At 49.6% G+C, this 22196-nt stretch overlaps 5 protein-coding genes across 6 annotated transcripts; 1 reads left to right on the top strand and 4 right to left on the bottom strand.

Moving 5' to 3' along the window:
- Positions 1–579: 579 nt before the first annotated feature.
- LOC112898988 lies at positions 580–3028 on the bottom strand. The gene is made up of 6 exons (XM_025967318.1): positions 2835–3028; positions 2658–2746; positions 2372–2582; positions 1873–1965; positions 1426–1513; positions 580–1023 (listed from the first exon to the last, which is right to left on the bottom strand). Exons 1-6 carry the CDS (start codon positions 2927–2929, stop codon positions 745–747), a joined length of 855 nt encoding a protein of 284 aa, XP_025823103.1. The 5' UTR covers positions 2930–3028; the 3' UTR covers positions 580–744.
- A 1370-nt stretch (positions 3029–4398) lies between these two features.
- Positions 4399–6499, top strand: LOC112898825 (ubiquitin-conjugating enzyme E2 28-like). Its single transcript, XM_025967128.1, has 5 exons — positions 4399–4554; positions 4655–4734; positions 5562–5689; positions 5855–5959; positions 6126–6499. Exons 2-5 carry the CDS (start codon positions 4665–4667, stop codon positions 6267–6269), a joined length of 447 nt encoding a protein of 148 aa, XP_025822913.1. The 5' UTR covers positions 4399–4554; positions 4655–4664; the 3' UTR covers positions 6270–6499.
- A 340-nt stretch (positions 6500–6839) lies between these two features.
- On the bottom strand, positions 6840–11431 carry LOC112898824 (actin-related protein 8). Its single transcript, XM_025967126.1, has 12 exons — positions 10793–11431; positions 10614–10699; positions 10221–10291; positions 9987–10054; positions 9210–9271; positions 9018–9115; positions 8544–8625; positions 8220–8362; positions 7875–8023; positions 7659–7792; positions 7395–7513; positions 6840–7305 (listed from the first exon to the last, which is right to left on the bottom strand). Exons 1-12 carry the CDS (start codon positions 11146–11148, stop codon positions 7213–7215), a joined length of 1461 nt encoding a protein of 486 aa, XP_025822911.1. The 5' UTR covers positions 11149–11431; the 3' UTR covers positions 6840–7212.
- A 727-nt stretch (positions 11432–12158) lies between these two features.
- LOC112898826 (heavy metal-associated isoprenylated plant protein 39-like) lies at positions 12159–13821 on the bottom strand. Its single transcript, XM_025967129.1, has 3 exons — positions 13506–13821; positions 13272–13347; positions 12159–13051 (listed from the first exon to the last, which is right to left on the bottom strand). The coding sequence occupies exons 1-3, from the start codon at positions 13515–13517 to the stop codon at positions 12741–12743; spliced, it is 399 nt and encodes a 132-aa protein (XP_025822914.1). The 5' UTR covers positions 13518–13821; the 3' UTR covers positions 12159–12740.
- Positions 13822–20797: 6976 nt separating this feature from the next.
- Positions 20798–22138, bottom strand: LOC112900393 (heavy metal-associated isoprenylated plant protein 39-like). 2 transcript variants are annotated; one of them, XM_025969226.1, is made up of 3 exons: positions 21914–22138; positions 21716–21769; positions 20798–21551 (listed from the first exon to the last, which is right to left on the bottom strand). In XM_025969226.1, exon 3 carries the CDS (start codon positions 21526–21528, stop codon positions 20995–20997), a length of 534 nt encoding a protein of 177 aa, XP_025825011.1. In that variant the 5' UTR covers positions 21529–21551; positions 21716–21769; positions 21914–22138; the 3' UTR covers positions 20798–20994. The 2 variants fall into 2 exon arrangements, with proteins under 2 accessions (XP_025825011.1, XP_025825010.1); XM_025969225.1 differs by having other exon boundaries at positions 21688–21769; positions 21914–22107.
- Positions 22139–22196: the final 58 nt, after the last annotated feature.

The following is a 22196-nucleotide window of genomic DNA, read 5'->3' as shown; positions in this document are numbered from 1 at the left end:
GCGCCCTTCGCCGAGGGTGCCAGCTCCTCCGCGTCGAGCTCGGAGGCGCCAAGCGGGTCGGCATCAGCATCAGCGTCCAGCCCAGCCTATACTCCCGTAGACGCGCCAAGCGGCTCCAGCCCGTCCGGAGGTCCCAGCACCGCTGATGCATAAGAGGTGAAGGAGACAAATGGATTCTTGAAATGATCCGTCAGACCGTCACAACAGTAATGAAGCATTAAAATATGTCTTCTGTTCCTCCTGATCTGTGGAACAATGATCAAATACAATCCTTAATGCCACTGGAGCTTTTATTTTTCTTCTGTGTTCTGACTGATAATGCTGTCAATGTACTTTGCATAAGAAAATTAATCAATGTCCTACATTTTTTTGCCTGGTTCCCTGTGTCGTGTATAACACTTGCTCCCTGTGATAGTTTGCATTTTTTCACCTTGTCGTGGATAAAACTTGCTCCCTGGGTTCATTTAAATGAGAACTTTTTTTGGCGATTCACCGAAGGGTAGAGCACCCACCTGAACTTCTCACTTGAAACTTTGAAGTGTTCATTGATATTCGCTTTGTCAGATTTTCACATTCCGATTTCCCAAACTAAAATATCTGAATTAAGGTGTTAAAAGCAATGATCTTGTATTCTTCAGATTGTTGGCTGGGCATGTTTATCATAAACTAATCGGATAGAGCAGTTACTACATCCCCAATTAAACCTTAGACAAAAATAACATACTAACTTGCAATGGAGAAAGGTCAAGGAGGGTGCTGAGCCTCCAGCTTCCTGACAATGGCATTGGTCACAGCCCAGTTGAACCCTCGGTACTGAAGCCACCTCACAATGCGCCCACGGCGATTCTCCAAGGTCAAGTTCTGCCCACGCTTCCACTGTTTGGATGCCTGAGCAAATAGATGATCCATGGAAGCTTCGGATATGCCATATGTCGCTTCTTTACCATGGCCGTGACCATCCTGGAACACTCTTCTTGTTGCCTGATCTACTTCTGCCTCTGGCACACCCTTTTGGCGAAGTGCCTAATTTGAGAGCGGGTGATGTCAAATTACAAATAGTTTATGTACGAATTTCACAAGAGGGACACAAAGCTTAAAATTAAATAACATTAAGAGTGAAAACAGGCATCACAAATTTACTTTCAGAAGGCGTCGGAATATAAACTTTGTTTGCAAAGTAGCTTTTCTTTCACCTCATTGAAATTTTAGGTATGGAAATTATTCTTTATCTTAGCCCCAGGAATATATGGTGACAGCTCAAGGGAACTCACTACTAATGGGTCATGAAAAAAAAAAGATTTAGATTCATACCAAGGATATATGTGTATTAACTCATAGCAAATAGGTTCATAATAAAACAGGGCTACAAGTGTCAACTGTTTATTTAGAACAACAGAAAGGGAGGTCAGAAAAAAAAATACTAGCCTGTTTTATTCGCCTTGGACCCCATGTTGATGATATCCACCGGGATCGCGAAAATGATTCCGCATAAAAACCATCATTCAACAAACCCCTTCAGAAATAAAAGATGAAAATATTTTATATAATATGAGCATAGGCATAGCAAAGAGAAACATGTTCTTAGAATGATGTATTAATGCCTACTGCCTTGCTATATCGTCCAAAAGTATTGGCTAGATCTAACATTTAAGTTCTGGCATAAAACGTATGAAGGCCCTTTACAAAATTTGGGAATTCCCCATGCAGAACAAGAAGTAATTGGATTGTTGGTTGCAGTCCAAATCTAGGATTTACGCTATGTGGTTTGTAAAGATGGATAAAGATTGTGCCATCACAATTATTGGTCATTTGGTCAAAGTGAAGGGTAGTACTTCTACTAGTGTGACTGTAATTCAATAGAAACAGTCTTACCTTGACTTGAAATCAGCAACCACAGTATCAACTGCATCAACTGGATACTTCTTACTTTGTAGTTTCTTCCTAAGCTCAGAAACTGTGAATGCTCTGCCCAAAAGAAACAAGTCATACTTCAGTATTCATTCAACAGCGAAAACAAGACTTCAAAAAAACAAGTAAAATTCAATGACATAAATGCATATATCACAGTTTCCATTAGACTATGAAGCTAAGGCAAATACATGATATTAGAAATTGAGAAGATCAGCAGAATAACACACTGGTGGCAGTGACAAAACCATTCACTTAGTTCAAAATGTTACCAGCATCATCAACTCCAATTTTACATGTGATCTGAAGATTATTCATTTAGACTTGATGAACAATTCATACTGCAGATTAAAATGGCACAATTTTTTTTTATTGCAACATATTGCTATCGAGCAGAGTTTCAGGGAGATTTCTTGAACATCTCTAGGAGGACAGTTGGTAGACATCATCTATAAGGCCTCACCTGGCAGCAAGCAATTCAATTGCAGCCTTCCCCACATCTCGCACCACGCTTTCACTAATTCCGCACACCACGTCATCACTCGCCTCCTCCTCCAAAGAAAGCTGCGCAAACTCATTGACAAAGTTCTTTCCAACGGGATCCAGGCCTGTGCCATTCCCATCCTTGCAATGACTGAGTTGTTCGTCCGTACTCCGCATAGCCTTATCCATCGCTGGACCAAACCAGTAAGGTCACATACTTACATCCACACGACTGTTCAAAACCACTTCTGTAGCTCAAGTCTCACCTGCATTCCCCTCTTCAAAAGCACCTTGCCGGCAGCTCAGGAGGTTCCGGCGCGGAGGCTCGCGCCGGAAACGAGCCATCACCTTTACCCTGCAAAAGAAGGAAACATTTGTCAATTTGGGGCTGAGAAATCGATAGGGGATGGACCGGCAGCATGGGGAACAAGGTGGAGAGGTACCAGGAGGAGCGGGGTGTCAGGGGACGGGACCGCAGGCATAGCTCTAGCCCCGGCCGGAGATGGAGGAAACAGCGGCTAGCCACCAGGGCCGACATCCCCTACCGTAGCGGCTAGTGCTCTGGTGCGGCCGCAGAGCGAGACGGGCTGACGGCGGCACCGGAGGCTGGAGCAGACGAGCAGTTTACTTCCTTCAGGGCCACTTTTACAGTTCACCCCTGAACCTTTTCAAAAAAAAAAAGGTGGGGGGGGGTGTAACCCTACCTTTTTTATAATGTCCTACCTTGTTCATTACTGGGGAGTTTTTTTTTTTGAACTTGTTTCATTATTGGGAGTTGAGAGTGCATGCTAGTATAATTTGGGCTTATAGCTGAAAATAACCTTATGAAACCTGCTGGAAGGTAGGAGCAAGCATGAAAGTTTTGGTTAACTCAAGTATGATTTCGATTTTCTTCTAGAAAATCCGTCCTGATCTTGACATCTCTTTCAAAGTCCTATCTATGCTTTTTCTCAAGTATGATTTCATTTTTCTTCTAGAAGTCAAATTATTAATTTAGGAGCTTCATTGAAATTGACAACTGATTATCTATTTTAAATTTCGTTTATGCTATTATTTTTCATCTCTTAGTCTATATATATGTGGATCATGATGATTTTTACCACCAAAATTTTGCCCAAAGGAAAACGTAGTTTATAGAAAGACATGTTATCAACCACTCTAGTAGTTATTTTTATGTGTCTAATAAGGTGGCCATCAGGTCTAAAAAATGCACCGATGTAGCAATTATATTCTAAGATATATCTATAACAAGAAGAATGCTTTTTTAGAAGATTACCGTGCAAGTAGCAAGGGCATGTTTTGGCTGGTTTTCTCGCCCATCACGCTACAAATTTACCTGCACGCGAAGTTCAATAACTGAAGTTTTCGACAAACTTTTGGTAGGAAAAATATGCTTTTTTAGAAGATTACTGTGCAAGTAGCAAGGGCATGTTTTGGCTGGTTTTCTCGCCCATCACGCTACAAATTTGCCTGCACGCGAAGTTTAATAACTGAAGCTTTTGACGAACTTTTGGTAGGAAAAATATGCTTTACAAAATACAAATAACCTACACAAGTATGACACATGACGTGGCTAGATAAGTATGACACGCTAACAATACAGTCACAAAGCAAACAACAGTCTAAACAAGTGCCGTGTTGTGAACTGTTGGCATGGCAGCATTCGGATGCAAAGTAAAACCCTTTTAAAACTACCTCATATTATTATGTATATTATGATGTATCTAGAACAAGAATACCTCCCAAGTACAACTAAGGTATGGGTAGGACTTGAGTAGATCCATGTGCAATAAGCGTGTCAATCCAACACACCTATCAAACTCTCACCGATCACCAAAACAGGGCAATGATTTTTCCCTCTTTTCCTGTGCAAAAGAAACCCGGAAAAGCACCGAAAGCTGAACCCCTGTGCGCGTCCAGCGTAAGCATCACGCGAGGCGTCGGCGCCCGCGGATCCCCCATCGGACGGTCCATGTCCGCCCGTCGCCCTATAAAACGCCCCCACGGGCTCCCCCACCCAAATCCCCCCGACTCCTCGCTTCCTCCCGTTTGTGGCCGAGCCCGCCGCGACACGCCGTCTCCGCCGCGCGCCTCGAAGAAGAGAAGGAGGCGGCCGCAGCACCGACCCCGCGCCACCCCGCCTGATACCCCCGGCACCGATCGGTACGCGGGCTCCCCGAACCCCCTCCTTCTATTCGATCGGTTCGATCTGTGAAGGCCCTACCCTAGGTTTGATTTGATCTATGGATTTTTGGGGATTTAGGGTTTGATCCATGGCGTCGAAGAGGATCCTGAAGGAGTTGAAGGACCTGCAGAAGGACCCGCCCACTTCCTGCAGTGCAGGTGATTTGCTCTCTAGCGCCATGTTTTTTTGTCTAGATCTTGCCGAATTGTGCTGTGATGAACGCGTTGTCCGTGTGTACTAGAGTTGATTTGTGTTTCGTCGGCTCATGATTGATGCAGCTAGAATGATAGCTACTTTATTGCATGATGTGACTGCCATGGTTTGCAGGATTATTTTGTCGAGCGTCTTCATGAACTCTAATCTGGTTATCGGGTTACGTTTGTTATGTTCCGTGCTGTTGATTGAAAAGTATTTGACTGTGGTTACATGAGTGCGACAAGCCCTTATAGGTTCTACTATCTGCGATTCCTTTTTTAGTTAAATTTGTAATCAGATGAAACTGCTGCTTATTCTCTCCACATGTCTGTCAGTTTGATCTAATTACACCATCTGTTGTCCAACTACAGTTATACCACATTGAATTAAAAAAAATGTAGCAGTAATCTGGAAATTAAATTAAATTATACCATAAACTCAAAAGGATGCCTCTGTTACAAGTTATAGACCATGTCATTATTAGGATCATAACACTGATGTGAGTGCAACAGGGAGACCAATTAGGAGAAGGTTGTGATGGAAGAGTAAAGCATTTGTTGTGTGTGCTTCAGCCTCATAGGCATTATTGATGTCTTTATTTGGTATGATTTGTCTATAGCATCTGTTGGATGCTATTGTGCAAGTTCAATCTCTAGACTGTATCTACTGTTGAATGCCCCATCCTCATTTTGTGCTACTTGTGCATTTGAATAATCTGCATAAGGAAATGAGTAGGTTGTCTGGCTAATATTCAGTTCATTGAGGGTGCACTCACTGGTCTTATTGTCAGGTCCTGTTGGTGAGGACATGTTCCATTGGCAAGCCACTATCATGGGGCCTTCGGACAGCCCGTTTGCTGGTGGGGTATTCTTGGTGAACATTCATTTCCCACCTGATTATCCTTTCAAACCACCAAAGGTAATTTATCTAAATCTCATTTCCAATACAAGCTCCCTAGTAATTCTTCATTGGATGAATACTCTGATACCTAGAGCTACAGCTTTTCATCTTTAAAGAACAGATGATTTGAACCCTTAAATCATTTATTGGTTTCTAATGTTCAAATGATACACTAATTTTCAGGTGTCATTTCGCACCAAGGTGTTCCACCCGAACATTAACAGCAATGGCAGCATTTGCCTTGACATTCTCAAGGAACAGTGGAGCCCTGCTTTGACCATATCAAAGGTGAATCAGCCAAATTCTGTGTATATATTATTTCGAGTTTTAACATCCTCACACCCATTTTCCTTGATTTGATAAGTTATATTTTTGCAGCAATGTTCACTGAGAACAGTATATTCAGATAGATAGTGACCATCTTCCTGATCTTTTTTCTGTTGTGTGTTAACAGGTGCTCCTCTCAATCTGTTCGCTGCTCACAGACCCAAACCCCGATGACCCGCTTGTGCCTGAGATTGCTCACATGTACAAGACTGATAGGGCCAAGTATGAGTCGACTGCTCGCTCCTGGACGCAGAAGTACGCCATGGGCTAGAAGAAAAGGCCAATTGGTGAATGTGCGCAATCCTGAAACCGTTATCAACTAAATAACCAGCCAAGTCACTCTCCCCCCAACCAAGTATGAATGGACTTTTAAGGGTTATTGTGTCCTGTTGAACTCATGTTTACCTTGCGAAGTCCGTTTGAGTCTGGTAGTCTGTTCTACCTGACCGTTCCGTTATCTGATGTTGCTTCGTTAATCATATTTATATGGTTTGTGGTGTCCGTTGCTTGCGTTGCTTATTTATTAATTTGCTAACTCATTCGGCGTAACCGGACGAACCCGGACGGGCAGTTGGATTCCAGTGGGTAACTGTTTTGGAAACGCAGTCAATTTGTCTGTGAAGGGTGAAAATCTGTAAGCTAACTAGGCATGTGAGAATAGACGGTGGGAATACAAATTTACAACAAAAATACGGATGGTCTATTTTACGCTGAATAGTGATAATCTATGTTAAAAGGGCCAGTAGCACCTGTTGTGTCCGCACCTCACTACATTAGCGGACAGGTATATAGAGTGTGAGGGGAGTAACAGTTCACAATCCCCTATTTTCTACATATAACATTTAGGACAAGCTTTTAGAAACGGAGGGGGTATTTCATTTACAAAATTGGTCTATAATACCATATGACAACATTTACCAAACTCCAACTTAAATAATTACAGACCAAGGCCACTTAAATCCAATAGTGAAAAAATTGTTCCGTCGAACATTCTCTATTAACAATTTAACTTCCAAAAACATGCTATAACAACAATAACCTATGGTGCTCTTGCTCATAATTCATGTACATGACATATGTATTTGCTCGTACTTTATAAACCGGTGGAGCCTGGACTGGATTTTGGATACGGAGGATAGCTCCATGGGAACTCCATGTTTATTTCTAGATCACGACTTGTTGCCGTGCAATCATAACTGTATATGGGATTCTTATTACCAAGAATTCACAAACAATGGACCATTCCTGCGCATCTTCTGGCGAAACTGCTTCTTCTTCACGCACCATGCCTCAGTGAAAGTACTCACCTAAAGTTCAACCGACCATTCGTAGAAGAGAATAACATCAGCAATGAATTCAGTGAACAAAAACAAAATTCAAGGTTCCATGTTCTTACATTGCTGATCATCTTCGCACCAAACCAGGCAGAATCAGTGCCAAATGGAGGAGGAACCACTCTTATTCCTTCAGAAATGTAAGGTGGGAGAAGTTGGTGAAGCTCTTTTTCCAGCCTCTCTGTTGCATTTCACGGTATCCATTAGAATCACAAAGAATAAACAAAATCTGGAATAAACAGCATAATCCACCATCAATCCATGTTTAATTCAATACTAATGAATGTCTAGAAAACATATTGCACCAGAATCCATAGGAAAAATACCTGGTAAACCAGGTAAGCATGATGATCCACCAGCTAAAACAATTGTCTTGTACCAGCTGTCATCACCAACCACTTCTGAATTGTAGCAGTGATCCATACATAGAGCTACTGCTTTATGCAAGCCCATAGCACGCCTGCATGGGCAAGGTCAACATTGAGCAACGACAACTGAACTGTAATGAAAGTAGAATCAAGCAATATCTGAAAATTACATACATTCCTCCCATATGGGGCTGAAATAGAATTTCTGCAGTCTTGAATCTCTCAGTTGACAGAGTGAACAACCTTTCACCATCAACCTCACAAGAAGCTTGTGTATCTTTACGTAGTTCAGCTTCATAATCAGCCGCTACGTAGCAAAGTTTCTTCATATAAGAGAGAAAGAGAGGTACGGACATATGTCAGAGACATCTCCATTCTGTGACAATCATGTTTAAATCGGTATCCTATAGGTAATAGGCTCCAAACACAGTTAGCTTGTGTGTAGCCATCAGGTCAGATTATAGGAAGAATGCCTGGACACCAAATAACTTCAACTATTGTGTCATAAATAAACTTTACCTCCTTGATGGTCCGGACAGTATACAGTGACTCACAAAATATGTTTCTCTGGTGCATTAACTCCTTAAGAAATCCAGTGAGTTTAAGGGCTCCTTGCCCCACAGTTTCAACACCTATCTCGTACATTACCCTGCCTTCAAAGACTGTTGCAAACATAGTACATCAGAATCTAAAATGTAGTGACATTAGTATGTGCAACTGAAAGATGCAAATGGCATGACTAATGTTCCCAAACTCATGGAAAAATACAGTAAATACTTGAAAAACAGTAATAATATCCTGGATCTTACATAAAGAAAGGAAAATATAAGAATAATTACTTACTGGGAACGACAGAAGTGGTATTGAATCCAATGTGGACAACTATTCCGGAGGTCCTTTTAGAAGCATACAAAGATAAAACTGCCTGGAAAGCAAATGCTAGTGAGCTCATTGCTTACAAAAGTTTCCTCAAGGATAGTTATACGCATGCCACATTAAGTACATAAGTACGAATAATTGAAGATCAAACAATTTTGGACACTTAAGCCATCGAAGAAAGGCGGTGTATGTCTACAACAATATTACAGCATTGTATGGATCATTTTATACAAAGCTCTCAGTTGGGCAGTAAGCTTTTAACTAAATTCTGGTGTGGTGCGATTACATGAATTTACTATTTATATGAAAGCTAAATCCAAAAGGCCAAATTAATTCAGGGTAGGAGCGATGATTGGATTAAATAGAAAACATGAGGTGAAATTTGAAAAATGTATCCATTTGGTGTAACCAATAATCAAAGAATTTATTAATGCATACTTGATCAACAGCGCAAACAGCAGGAACATTCATATCAAACAACACAGAGTATATCGTCTCCTTGTATTGCTTTCTTGAGGCCCAAGCAGACTCAGTATCTGTGACAAATATAAAGCTGGGTCAAGTAATATGGTCAAAATGCAGAACCGTGAACTAGATAGTTGGGCCCAGTAAAACTATAAGAATACAAACCATCAGTATGACACAGTGGAAGGACAACAATAACTGGTTGAGTGGAAGGCTTTACTTGCATCCTGTGAAAGTCAAAATAGGAGATATTACACAATGAATATGTCCAGAGAAAGAATTTAGTACTAAACATCACCCAATCAGGGAATTTGTTAATGAAACTCTAGCTCCTTATGATTTCAAACCAAACCAGTGGTGAAAACACCCAAAAGTGTTGACTTTTATCTTTCATTGGTCAGCTTCTTTTGGGTAAGAGAATACAACAAACGCTAATATTAAAATATCGGAGGAAGATTAGAATTTTGAGTTGAACCCACATCTGTTTATCCCGGTAGGGTAAAGGATATTGGGACGTAAAAGTACCACCACATACAGTTTTTCTACCTACATGATAATAAATAAAAAATAATTACCAAAGCGTTATCTCCTAGCATGTGCTAGTAGGATGGATTTGTAACATGAATAGTCAACGGCATGTGTGCAAGCTGAAACATAAATGAGCACACATCCTAGCATACTCACGGACATTACACGCTGATCTCAAAGCTAGAGATGGTGCAATTACTTTGACAGTAGGCAGCCTAGTAAGTCTAAGTTTCCATAAACATAGAAAATTGTGTTCCATATAAATTCACCCAACAGCCACTAGTATCATCAGTGAAATTCCCTTTTAACACAAGAAAAGGACATCACTGGCCAAATTTTCTGTAGCCATGGAAAAACTGTAATTCGAAATAAACATACTATGTTGAACTGTGAAAACGAGATCTAGTTCAAAACCTCGTATAGATCGTAGAGAAGAAGTGACGAAGCCTTGCATACATAGGTGATTCAATGTTACCGAATTCCTGTACAGCAATCCAGGATAGGCATAGAAATTAATGACATATCTTTTGGCTCTGAAGATAAGTAAACACTAGTCTTGAGCTTAGTAGGTTAGCACTGGTCATCGTAATGTTCATGGGCGTCTTATGCCTTTACGATGTGCCTTAGCCACTGGTCACCACAGCTTACCAAGAATGTCGCACAACGCCCAGAAGGAGCAGCATACTTGCTCCAGCCATACTTGCAATACCCAGATCCACCTTCAATTAAAGAAACAACAGAGGGCACACCAAGAACTGAGACTATTATGGCAATCTTATATAGATATATAATGCAGTAAGTCCTTAAGCTTCAGTGATAAACCCATACTCTACTATTATAAGTTTGCCTAGTAACTGAAGCTGCCCCACAAACAGTAATACCATCCATTTCATTATGTAGATATAGAAAGTAGTCAATTTCAGCAACTATCCCACCATTGAGTGGCTAACTTGTCTTCAGAATTTTTCTAATATTCGTTTTGATTAAGCAAGAATTGGCCATGTAAGTAAAATTGGAGATGTCAAGGATGTGTAGTCTTACCATCCACTATGAGAGTACCAGGTACCACCGCTCGGAGGCCGTAAATCTGTTTGAACGAGAGCTGCGGCGAGTTATCGAAGCACAGCCTACAAATGCACAGCGATGTCAGCGGCAATACCGAGCGCGGGGGTATAATTAAGCCCTGTGAGGAGTAGTGTGCGTGTCGAGGCGTCACGGACCACGGGTGCGAATCGGGGCCGTAGGCGAGGTGCGTCTCCGCGAAGACGACGAGGTCCCATGGCTCGGGGCCGAGGCGCAGGAAGAAGGCCCACAGGCCGTTGTCGGAGGCGAGGATCCGCCAGGCGCGGCAGACGGCGCTGGAGCGCGCGGCGTCGACGGGGCCGAGCAGGCGCAGGATCTGGGCGATCACGTCGGTCGGGACGGCGTCGAGCGCGCCGAGCGACAGCGACGCGCAGTACTGCTCGGCGGGCGGCTGCGCGCGGCGGCCCCGCGGGGAACCTGGGGCCGCCGGGCCGGGCCCCGGCGCCGCGCGCGCGAGCACGGATCCCCACACCTTGCGGAGCAGCATCGCCATGGGCACCGGATTGGGGCCGTGTCGGGAGGATGGATGGGGTTTGGTAGCTTGGCTCCTCCCTCGCCGGCCTCGCGGATAGTGGCGCGCGCGGGGGGCGGGTCGGGTCGGTGGCGCCTACATGTGCGGATGCCGCCGATGAGGCGGAAGCCACCAGAAGCTCTGGAACGGACGGCCGGGAAGGGGAGCTGAACCGGACAAGCGGGGGCCGTGCGTGCGCTCGGGGATAACCGTCGCGCACGTGGCCGCGTGCGCAGCGCCTTGGTCTGATCGGCGAGCTGCCCCTGCTACCGGGCGACCGGTACACTCGGCTCGGGCTTGCTTTGTTCCGGTCGAGACGGATTCCGTCATCCGACACGATGGCGCCGCTAATGAGCGGTGAGGATGAGGTTTCAGATTGCGCTGCTTTATTTGGTGTTTCGTTTTGTTTGCGTCTAATCGGCCGTTGCCCACCGCGTAACCAACCAAACCAACAATTTTAGCTTCCTTGCCCTCCTCCTCACCTTGCCATTGATGGTCTCTCTCACACACGTCACGGAGTGGTTTTAACGTGTGTGTTTCTTTTGGCTCATAATTTCGTATTCTCACTCCGTCATTGATGCACTCGCACGTACCAATAGGTGGTTTTTCTTTCTTTGTCGTTTTAACGTGTGTGTGTGTGTGTGTGATTTATGCTCATAATTTCTTATGCTTAATTCACGGGACAATTCAGTCCATTCATAAAACCTCCAATCATGTTGCAGCTTGTGACGAAGTGTGGCAATACCTCTACGGTTGTTCTCTTTGCTATAGCCTTTATAGGAACAAAGAAAAAAAAAGCTAATTCTATACCATTGCCATGGGGTGTGGTGTTCGCATGGTTTAGTTGTTTTACTATGTTACTAGCTCCGATCAGGAAAATAACTAGTTTCCAACCGAGAAGGAGTATATTTATTGTTAATTATGATGCACAATAGTTGGCTTTTAAAGGAGTCGAACCGTCGCCGATGAAAACTTAGCTCTGTACGGTCAAATTTGAAAGATGGGCTAGACAGCAGCCATTTTATGATTACAATAACCCCTATTCAGTTCATCCTACTGCTGCCCGTTTCTAGATGATTCAGGAGCACTGGTCGTGCTCTTACGTGAACCTCTCGGACCAAGTCCAACAAACAGTTCAGCTCCTTTAATCACTCGACTTCATACATCAGAACACATGGAGTTTAGTATATGTTCAGTTAACCTTTATATAAGTTTATAGTTTCATTCCTTAACACCCAAATAGCAAGGACAAAACCCAAATACTATATGCTATGGACACTGCACAACTCGCTGATCAGATCAGCAATGGATCTGCAGCCTGAAATCCCACCTCCTGGACCGCCTGCGTAATTGCTCCGGCCATCATCATCATCATCATCATATAACGACCTGCGGACGGGCCAACCAACCCAGGGATAGAGCTGAGCGCAGCGGCCAACCACCGCACCCCGGGCCCTGGTCCCGGTCCCGGCCGGTGATCACTGACGCCGGAGCTCGAGGTAGGCAGGCAGGCAGGCCAACTAGAAATTTACAAAAACTGACCGGGGACACCCGGACCGGCGTCGGCGTCGGCATCAGCAGATGACGCAGGAGTTGGGGTCCTCCTCGGCGCTGTGGACGACGTAGTGGGGGTAGTAGTGTGGGTACTGCGCGGCGTACCACGGCGGCGGGCACACCATGACCTTATTCTTATCGCCGTCCTTCTTGTCGCCGTCCTTCTTATCGCCGTCCTTCTTGTCGTCCTTCTTCTCCTCCTTGGCCGGGCCGACGGAGAGGATGTGGGCGGCCCCGACCTTGCGCAGCTTGGCCACGACGTCGACGGGGTCGGCGAGGCCGACCACCGTCAGCTTAGAGTCCTTCATGTCCACGGAGATCGAGTCGATGCCTGCAGCAATTCAGAGTTCAGGGTTCAGCTTCTGGTCCGTCAGAATTCAGAGTTCGGGCCGTCAGAATTCAGATCCCGGACATGGATTATACAAACTGAAACTCTCTTCCGGTTTGCAATTCTCCAAGACACGGATGCCGGCCGGCCTCCACGGCTCAGAAGCAGAGCGGAGCGGAGCCGATGAAAAGAAAGGAAGGAGAGGCTAGTGGTGAGCACGAACCGTGGAGAGTGGAGACCGCTTTGAGCACCCTCTGCTTGTCCTTGTTGTCGTGCAGGTCCAGCTTCAGCACCACCTTCTGCAGCAGGACATGCGAGAATACCGTTAAGAATCGCAATCGGGCATGGGGAATCCAAAAGGCTAAAATTCTTTTGGTGAAAAGAGCTGCAAGAAACTGTTTTTTTTTAAAGAAAAGCTGCAAGAATTGAATCGAGCAAAGAATTCTCAAGCGCTTACCTTCGCCGCCATGGCCGGCTACTAATTAAACCAACTGGGGACTGATCCTTGTCCCTTGCCGAACGGAGAAGACCACCGCTTCGAGTGTCTGTCTGGCCGGCTGTCTCTGGCTTTGTTCGCTCTATATGGCGGGCCGGCGTGTTCCGGGTCCGCAACGCGACAAGCGGACGCGGCTGAGAGAGAGAGAGAAGCTGGGGCCTGGGGATGGCGTGGAGCTCTGTCTCGGCGGTGAGTCCGGTGGGCAAGCGCTGGAACGAACCGAGGGAGAGTTCAATGCGGGGCGGCAAGGGAGCTCGAAGGCGAGTGGATTTATAGGCCGAGCCGCCGAGGCGAGAGCGGGCGGGCCGGGCGTCACGACCCGGCACTGCCGAGTCGAGCAGTCCCGGCCGCGCACTGACAACTTGGGCGACCGGAACGCGAAGCGGAAGCCGCGACGAAGGCAGCTGGGGGGCGAGGCGAGGCGACGCGATCGGATCGTGTGGCGACGCGCGAACGGGACCGGCGGTGGGTTAAGCCGTTAAGCAAGTCGATTCGATGACGTCGTCGTGGGGAATGATTCTTTTTTTCTTCCTCCTCCCAATCTTTTTCTGCCCGCTGGCGTCGTCCCGGCGCTGGGTGCTTGGAGCCTTGGACTCGTCCGTGCGCGCGGGGTGGGGTGGGTGGATGGCGAAAGGGGAGCTAGAGCTACTCAGGGAGCGCGGAGGCCGTGCCGTGTGGAACGCGCCGGCGCCGCGAGGAGGAGGACGACGCACGGACGCAGACGCAGCCGCCAAACGAGATCGCAGGCAGGCGAGCCACCCGCAGAACCCGCTTGGAGTTGGAGGGGCCCCGCGACGACCTCTCGTGCCGAATTGCCGAGTCTTCTGATCTCGTCCTCTTCCGGGCTCGGCAGGCAGCACTGCCAGCATCTTGACCGACTTGCGATCAGTGCCAGATAGCTCTAGCTGATAGTGGAAGCGAGAGTGAGAGAGAGAGAGAGAGCTGCCTCGCCTAAGATATCGCTACAGCAGTACGGCATGGTTTAGCTATTGCTACACTAGTGCTATACTGCTATATGGTCGGCACAATCGATCTCGCGTGCTGACGGGAGAAAGAACTGAGGATTTTTGGGTGGCACGTTTTTGTTTCAGAGGGACTCTGAGTGCGACTGTTACTGGCCAGCAGCAGCAGTTAGGCAGTTAACTTAACTCGATCGAGTACTTCACTAGTGTACGATGGTTCGAGCACAATCATCTTGCCTGCCTGTCTGTCTCCATACTGAATTTGGATGCACGTGTCGCCGAGTTGACTTGGTGTCGTCGTCTCCACTCATCATGAAGCAAGCAACGGTTGCAAGGAAATTTCGCTGCACATATCGTCACGTGGCCCAAGCGGCGTCGGATCGCGCGCTGGCTCCTCTCTGCGGCCAGCCTCGTGGTGCGTTCGTTCGTCACAACAAGCTTTCTGACGCCTTTCCAATCAGATCAGATCCTTGCCCGGATCAGCTGTCTCATCTGGAAGTCTCGGCGGAAGAGAGGAGCCGAGCTCATTCCTACTATTCCAAAAGGTGTCCAGGCTTTTCCGCCCGCCCCCTTGAAAAGCCGGCACCGTACCTGCAGAACGTCGAGACGCACAACCGTGCTGGGACAAAAACAAAAAGGAAAAGAATCTGCCTGTGCGCGATCACCGAAATCCACGACGATTCTCCTCTAGCCGCGTGGTTGGCCCGCCGAGCTGGACCAGAATGGGCCACTTGGGAGTTGGGATGGGGACGCGACATGGATGCTGATCCTGTAAATACCTTGGGTGCCAAGGATCTCTGCATCGTCGTCAACGCGTTCACGCGGCCACTGCCCCCCGCCTAGATCAGCCAATTCCGGTCTAGTTAGAGTTTTCGAAACGAGAGAGCGAAATGCCCATCGTTCCTCCATAGGCAAGCTCTGCAATCGCCCTCTAGAAGGGGGAAAAAATTGGAATGGGTCAATTGATGACCTAACGGGGTCAATCGCCGGTCAAACGAGAGCTGGATTCCATTGACACTACCGTTCGCATTCTAGCGCTGACTAGTCAAACATTGACCAGCTCCAACATACTACTAGTACTAACTTGTGGAGTCCAGCTTCCAGTTCCAGAGTCGAGTCCGGATCAGTCTGTAGCACCCTGACGTGTTGTGTTTTGTTAATCCACTGCGCTACGTTAGTTTGTGGTGGCAGCCCAGTAAGCATAGATACAGACAGCAGGCGTGCAGTGGATTCGCAGCCGTCGTTCGCAAAAAAAAAAAAAGGAGCATCGATGATCATGACGACACTGGGTTAGCTAGTTCATTAGTCCGTGTTAATTAGGGCACGAGAGCGGACGGATGAGCGCTAAGCGCTCCACGGCTAATTTCTTGTTAATATAATAATATAAACTCCCTCCGTCTTGTTTGTTTAAATTTTTTTTTAAAAAAAATTGCAACTAGCCAGCCAGATAGACGGATCACTACTGATGCGTGCTAGCAAAGTAGTAGCAATAGGAATTACACATGCGTACGTACGCATTGGTCCCAGGAAGGAGGAGTTCGTTGACAAACGAAAAACAATAACGAATACTCCATTGCATCGCTCTCACCTGACGCTGAAAGCTTCGAATAATTAACCATACGCGCGCCTTCTTTTATTAATCAAAAAAAGCTTCCAGAGAGGAAGAAAACGCCTTCTTCTATACTTAATTTGTTCCGATCCCTGTCCTTTTGGCCCGCACACATTAACTACTGACGCAAAAAGAATTCAAGTGCGATGCATTGGACAACAAGAAATTAAAGAAGAAAAACAATAATAGATTTTTTTTGTTGCATCATATACATCCGCTTCCATTATTTGCCATCGTTGTGGATGCATGGTTCTTGAGCGCAAAGCATGCTCCACTCGGGCGATCCGTCTGTTTAGCTAGGAGGAGGCAACGGTGCAAGGATGAATCAGCATCAGAATTCAGATCGCGCATGCATGTTGCGTTGCCCGGATCAGGACATCAGCCATCAGGTCAGGTGTAAGCATGTTGACAAGCTCGAGACAGGAGCACGGGGTAAGATATTCGATGCCGAGGTCAGGTCAGGGTCAGGCGTCGCCTTTTGGAAAGCCAACGCCGGCCTAGCTAGCTAGCTCCGTTACTGGTAGTAGCAGCTGTAGTGTAGTGGAACGCTTCAGATATCCGTGTCGCTGCTGGGTTGGTTACGCTTCCGAGGGCAAATTGGAACCGGCCTCTGGAACAACGATCTAGCTTTAGATTTCTTATACTACTATCCTAGCTTGTCCAAGCAAGGCCGGATAGACGCCCACTAAGCAAGTACATGACCTAGCTTTGAATAGTCACTATCTAGACCAGCTCTGCTAATCGGCACGCTCGATAGATCTTCTCCCAGGGCCAGTAACAAGCAGGATACGTGCACGCACGATCTATTATGTTAATCCACTGCACTGCGTCTGCAGTGACAGTGTAGTTCAGTGTGCGATATATATACTAGCACATATACAAACTGACAGCCGTGCCGTGGATTCGCAGCCGTCCCTCTAGGGCTAGAGGTTTAGAACTAAAAATAAAGCCGGGTTGATTAATTACTGCTACTATGAAAGCTCAGTGAAAGAAAGCCTGTAATAATTGGACCAAATAATGAAGATCGGCCGATCGTGGCCTGCAAGTAACAATGGTTTAGGTCCTAATCCGGCAGGTTAGGACGGGGGGGAGGGGGTGAGAGAGAGAGAGAGAGAGAGACGAGTCGACCGCCACTGGCGCCCGTATGCGTTCACTCGTAGCCGCCGCCTCTGCTCCGTTCTTCATCTCTCTGCTTCGACTCTGACGGACAAACGAACATCTACGTACTGACAGAAGTTGGCATACGCACACAGCATCCGGAAAACAGTTCGATCGGCTGCAAGTCGTTGAGGCGACTGCGTTTTGCCTGTGCGAAAATAAAGTCGTAGCCGCCATGTTCGAAAACATAGCCAACTGTTGCTGGATTGCAACCGCATCGCTCTCGTCACCTGACGCTGAAAGCTTTGAAATCACAGGCCGGGACATGTATTTATAATCCGAACTTAATTCCAGGGGGGCAGAGACAAGCGAGCAGGTCAAACGTTCAAACACGTTGAGGTGGTCGGTCAAACTTCAGGGGCCCATCACATGTGGAGGCATTTTTATTTTTAGAACCATGATTCTTTTTTTCTGCAAGAGAATGACACATGCTGGCAGCTGAATGCGAATCCCCCCTGACGTCAGCTTCAAACTGATCTGATCGTTGATTTGTGAACATAATGTGTAGGATGAGTCGACACTTCTCTCTCTTCTGTCTTGACGCCGCGGAATCATGCGCTGAATCGCGGCGGGGATCGTTGGCGGACGGACGGACGCCGCGGCGATGATGGTGACCTCCGCCGTCGTCGTCTCGTCGACGCGTCATGGAGGAGTGGCTCAAGCTCAAGTGTGTAGCAATCCCTGGCCCCGACTCCGCCTCTGTTCTGACTTCTGAAGGGCGCCCGCCGTCCACGACCCACATCTGTAGCTGCCGGCCTGCCGCGCCGACGCCCCCACCGGTGGTCGCCGCGCTGATCGGCCTCCCTCCGTGCCGCGCAGCTGACCTGTCGCGCGAAGTGGACACGCCGCCGCGCAGGCCGGCGGGGTGAACAGTGTTCCCCGCAAGGGCCGAACAGAACGGCCCGAAGCGTCCGCGCCGCGCGCCATGCGTACTCGCCGATGAGGCCGTCATGCCTCCATTGCTAGCGCAGGCCACCCGACCCGGCACGGCCAGCCCGCACCTTCCTGGGGCTCCGGATGCCATCCTCCTCGCCGCGAGCGCTCTCTCGTTGTCTCACGGAGCACCCGGCCGGCGACGGGTTTAGCCCCTGCGCCTGCGGTACGAACGCCGGCCGCCGCATGACAAATTGGCAATGGCAGACACAATCGATAGCGGCCGGGATGCATGCGCCTCAACTACCATCTCGCTGAGTGATCGGATTAGCTTTCACCGGAGCAAAGGAAGGCATACGGGCGTTCGGCAGGCACACGCAAGCTGAAAAATCAGGGGACCTGGGGCCGTCCACCCCCTGCGATTTCTTCTTATTTTCGCTTCTCTCTCCATGGATCATGTCACGGTCTGAAATTTCATACCATGGTCCGGCAATCCGTTGCTCGTCTGCTCAAATTCTTGCTGGATTTTTGGGCTCCTGTGTGTGTGCCGCCGGGCGCCGGGAAACGGAGGATCTAGGGTGGATGGTGTTCGAAACATGCGCTGTTCTTGACGCCGCCCTCCGCCGCGGGCGTCCGCGTCCGTGCAACGGGGACTCTCCAGGAAGGCTCCGTCGATGCGGGAGCCAGCCCGGATGCGGCGGACCTTCGTCCAGACGTCGCGCGAAGCTTATGGCCAAGGTGCCCTGCCTTACGTCGCCGGACGTCGTCCTTGGGGCCGTCTTTCTGTGCCACGACCAGCAGCGCAGCCACGGCCGCCGAATAGGCGAAGCCCTTTCTGCGCAACACGTTCGGCACGGGACAATCGCCGTGGACAGCACGTCGCTGCTGCTCGCACGACGAGTTTGGCCGAACGCCACGAGCTCAAGTCGCAATGGCAGCAGACGAGCGAGCATGTTCCCGGCACGGCGGCACCAGGCACCAGCGAGCCAAACCGTTCCTGAGGGCCTCCGGCGTGATCGGAGAAGGATTCCCCATGATGGCGCCGTCGAAGCTGATACGGCGTGGTCGCTCTGGGCCTCCGGCGCTCCGGCGAGACGCCGCCTGAAGCGCGCGCCGCTACGGCCAGGGTGGTCGGGGATTGAAATACCGTCCGGGGTGGACGGTAAATGAAATACTGTCCACCCTGGGTCCTTGCCGTACGTTGGATCGGATGCGTGCGGCGGTGATTTATCCGATCCCTGGCCCCGCCTCCGCCTCTGTTCTAAAGAGCGCCGTCCACGACCCGCGCCCGTAGCTGCAGGCCGGCCTGCCGCGCGGCGCGCGTTCCATCGGTGCTCACGGCGCCGGCAGGCCGCGGTCTCGCTCCAAGGTGCCACCACGCTCTCCCTGAACATGGTTACGCCGCCGCACACGATCTCCTTTACTCTCATCAAAGTAGCTCCCTGCCTCTCCCTACCCAACGTCGTCCCTCGGTTCAGGTTGCCACCACCGCGGCAGCCACCTCACGTGGAGCATCCGCTCGCAGTCCTGCAACCGCAAGATTGTCGGCGTCGGCAAGGTCATAGTCAGGTCACTAACCCCATGGAATATGGATCGCCTCTGTTCTGAAGGCGTCCGGCTGCATGCTCCATCCGCCGGAGCGTGCCGGCCGTGGCCTTCACATTCGGCGGCCTAATGGAGCCCTACGGTGAGGGTACGGTTCAACCTTGTTTTAGCTTCATTGTTTGCAGACGTGCTGCTGCAAATTGCTTAATTGGTCGAGAGTTGCGAGGGCGCCGCCGGCACCAGGCCAGGCCGCGTTCGCCACGCCGGTGCCCGGGCGGCCTCCCTCCGGTCCGCCGCGGCGCTCTTCCGGGGCAAGGCCATGTCGCCGCCACCGTGCGCGCGCAGGAACCTCTCAATCCAGCTAGGTGCCCTCATTGGGGACGCGCACTCGCGGAGAGCCCGGCCGGCGGCGCATTCTGGACTGGACCGACGCCGGCGACGATTTTGTCCGAACGCCGCGAGTAGTGTGCCGAAACAGAAGCAGGCGAGGACGCTTGCACGCGGCGGGGCCGGCCGCCAGGCCGTTCCTGTTGGAATCTGCTCCCGGAGGATGCCGCCGGATGCTCCGGTGCCCCGGCCTGGCGTTGCGCGGCTACGACCCAGGGTGGACGGTAAACGAAATACCGTCCGGGGTGGACGGTAAATGAAATACCGTCCCCCCTGGGGCGTTATCATCCTTTGGATCGGATCTCTGCGGTCGCGATCGACCCAATCGCAGGCCCTGACACCTCTGTTCTCATGGGCTCTGGCCGCGACCCGCGTCCTCCTTGCCTTGCCGCAGCGCACCCGCGCACCATCGGCATCAACGCGCCGGCCGCCCGGCCGGCCTCTTTCCGAGCCGCCGCCGCCGCCCGCTTCCTGGACATGCACATGGCACCGCGCGCAACGGCGTGAGATCCTCCGCTCGCGCCATGGTAGCTCCCCTCCCCAACGCCCCTCGGCTCAGGTTGCCTGTGGCTGCGGCAGGAACGGGAAGGCGCCATCGCTTGTTTGAATGTAACCGTAACGTGAGCTTCATCTTCATCTGGGAGACTGTGACTCCAGCCTGCGCTCGCCGTCATAATCTGCTTCCCGATCCCTCATCACTCTTCACTCGTGCCTCAATATACCAAGATACTAGGACAAAATCACTTACAAGTATATGCATATTACACGCACCCTGATCAGAATTCAGAAGTAGCGCTGCAGCGGATTCTGACTTCCTGAGTCGCCTCTACAGCCAACCCAGGTGCAGGGATGAGCACAGCTAAGTTCAGAGGACCAACCAAAAACAATCGGTGGCGCCATGACCAACAGTTCATCATCAGCAGATAGCGCAGGCGTTGGGAGGGTTCTCCTGCGCCCCGTAGCCGCGGGCGACGTAGGGGTAGGAGTTGGGGAGGTGCTCCCGTGCTCCGCGGCCGCCGGCGACGTAGGCGCCGTTGTGGGGGTGGTTCTCCGGCGCGCCGCGGCCGCCGGCGACGTAGTAGGCGCCGTTGTGGCGGTAGTTCTCCTGCGCGCCGTGGCCACCGGCGACGTACTGGTGGGGGTGGGGGTAGGGGGGCGGGTCCCGCGGGGGGTAGACCACCGCGTGCGGCCACGAGCGCATGTCGTCGGCGGGCCTTTCCACCTGCTTGGCCGGCGTCACCTCCTGTACCTGGTGCCCCTTGTCGCCTTCTTCCTTTACGCCGCCGCCGCCGTCTCTGTGGTTCCAGGCGGCGGCGGCGGCTGCTGCTGCTGCTTTGTCGTCCTTGGCCGGGCCGACGGAGAGGATGTCCGCGTGCCAGAGCTTGCGCAGCTTGGTCACGAGCTCGATGGGGTCCACCAGGCCGACCACCGTCAGTTTGCACTCCTTCATGTCGATGGCGATCAGGTCGAGGCCTGCGCGATCGATCAGGTTGTTGTTGTCAGAGTTGAGAACAAATTTGGGCTTGCTTGTACAAACAGGAAACTAAGGAGTTGTGAAAAATTCCGTCCAAGTTCAAAGATTTCAGCGGATAAAGGAAGGCGAAACCACCAGGGAAAGTGGAGACTGCCTTGAGCACCTTGCGCTTCTCCTTGGCGTCGTTCTCGTGCAGGCCCAGCAGCAGCACCACCGTCTGCGCATGCAGCAGGACAACACATCAGCAATCTCGTTAAGCAACCATGAGCATCCAGAATTAAACCTGGACGAACTACCGCTTCCAGAGAACTACACAGCTCCAGAGTTCAGAGTAATGAAGCAAGAAATCCCAAGTGGTTACCTTGGCGGCCATAGCCATTCCAACCTGGATGATGAAGCAATTAGCCTATCCGAACCACTAGTCTACACGGCTTGGGTCCGTCCCGGCAGATAGATCGTCAGGAAACATATATGCAATCAAGGACACATTGTTTTTCTTCTCCAGCTGCGACGACCACGCACTACTCCAGTATATATTCTGCACTCCATTCGTCCGTGGAGAGATCGGATTCGCGTTCTAGAACACCACACCTTTTCCCAATGCAAAGCTAAGGGTGGTCAGATTAGTGACTAGTACACAACGC

Source organism: Panicum hallii, chromosome 7 (genome assembly GCF_002211085.1).
Source record: "Panicum hallii strain FIL2 chromosome 7, PHallii_v3.1, whole genome shotgun sequence".
NCBI lineage: Eukaryota > Viridiplantae > Streptophyta > Magnoliopsida > Poales > Poaceae > Panicum > Panicum hallii.
This window is presented reverse-complemented; position numbering and strand designations above follow the sequence as displayed.

What these genes read in the sequence shown, in the direction of transcription:
- LOC112898988 (XM_025967318.1), bottom strand. Translation starts at nt 2,929, where the DNA reads ATGTCGGCCCTGGTGGCTAGCCGCTGTTTCCTCCATCTCCGGCCGGGG. An exon ending in GTTGCTGATTTCAAGTCAAG is followed by an intron (nt 1,514 to 1,872) that starts GTAAGACTGTTT and finishes TTATTTCTGAAG; the next exon opens with GGGTTTGTTGAATGATGGTT. An exon ending in GTCCAAGGCGAATAAAACAG is followed by an intron (nt 1,024 to 1,425) that starts GCTAGTATTTTT and finishes CTCTCAAATTAG; the next exon opens with GCACTTCGCCAAAAGGGTGT.
- LOC112898825 (XM_025967128.1), top strand. Translation starts at nt 4,665, where the DNA reads ATGGCGTCGAAGAGGATCCTGAAGGAGTTGAAGGACCTGCAGAAGGAC. An exon ending in GCCCACTTCCTGCAGTGCAG is followed by an intron (nt 4,735 to 5,561) that starts GTGATTTGCTCT and finishes TCTTATTGTCAG; the next exon opens with GTCCTGTTGGTGAGGACATG. An exon ending in ATCCTTTCAAACCACCAAAG is followed by an intron (nt 5,690 to 5,854) that starts GTAATTTATCTA and finishes ACTAATTTTCAG; the next exon opens with GTGTCATTTCGCACCAAGGT.
- LOC112898824 (XM_025967126.1), bottom strand. Translation starts at nt 11,148, where the DNA reads ATGGCGATGCTGCTCCGCAAGGTGTGGGGATCCGTGCTCGCGCGCGCG. An exon ending in TGGTACTCTCATAGTGGATG is followed by an intron (nt 10,292 to 10,613) that starts GTAAGACTACAC and finishes CTTTAATTGAAG; the next exon opens with GTGGATCTGGGTATTGCAAG. An exon ending in CTGTTTGCGCTGTTGATCAA is followed by an intron (nt 8,626 to 9,017) that starts GTATGCATTAAT and finishes TTTGCTTTCCAG; the next exon opens with GCAGTTTTATCTTTGTATGC.
- LOC112898826 (XM_025967129.1), bottom strand. An exon ending in AGCGGTCTCCACTCTCCACG is followed by an intron (nt 13,052 to 13,271) that starts GTTCGTGCTCAC and finishes GAATTGCTGCAG; the next exon opens with GCATCGACTCGATCTCCGTG.
- LOC112900393 (XM_025969225.1), bottom strand. An exon ending in GGCAGTCTCCACTTTCCCTG is followed by an intron (nt 21,552 to 21,687) that starts GTGGTTTCGCCT and finishes TCGATCGCGCAG; the next exon opens with GCCTCGACCTGATCGCCATC.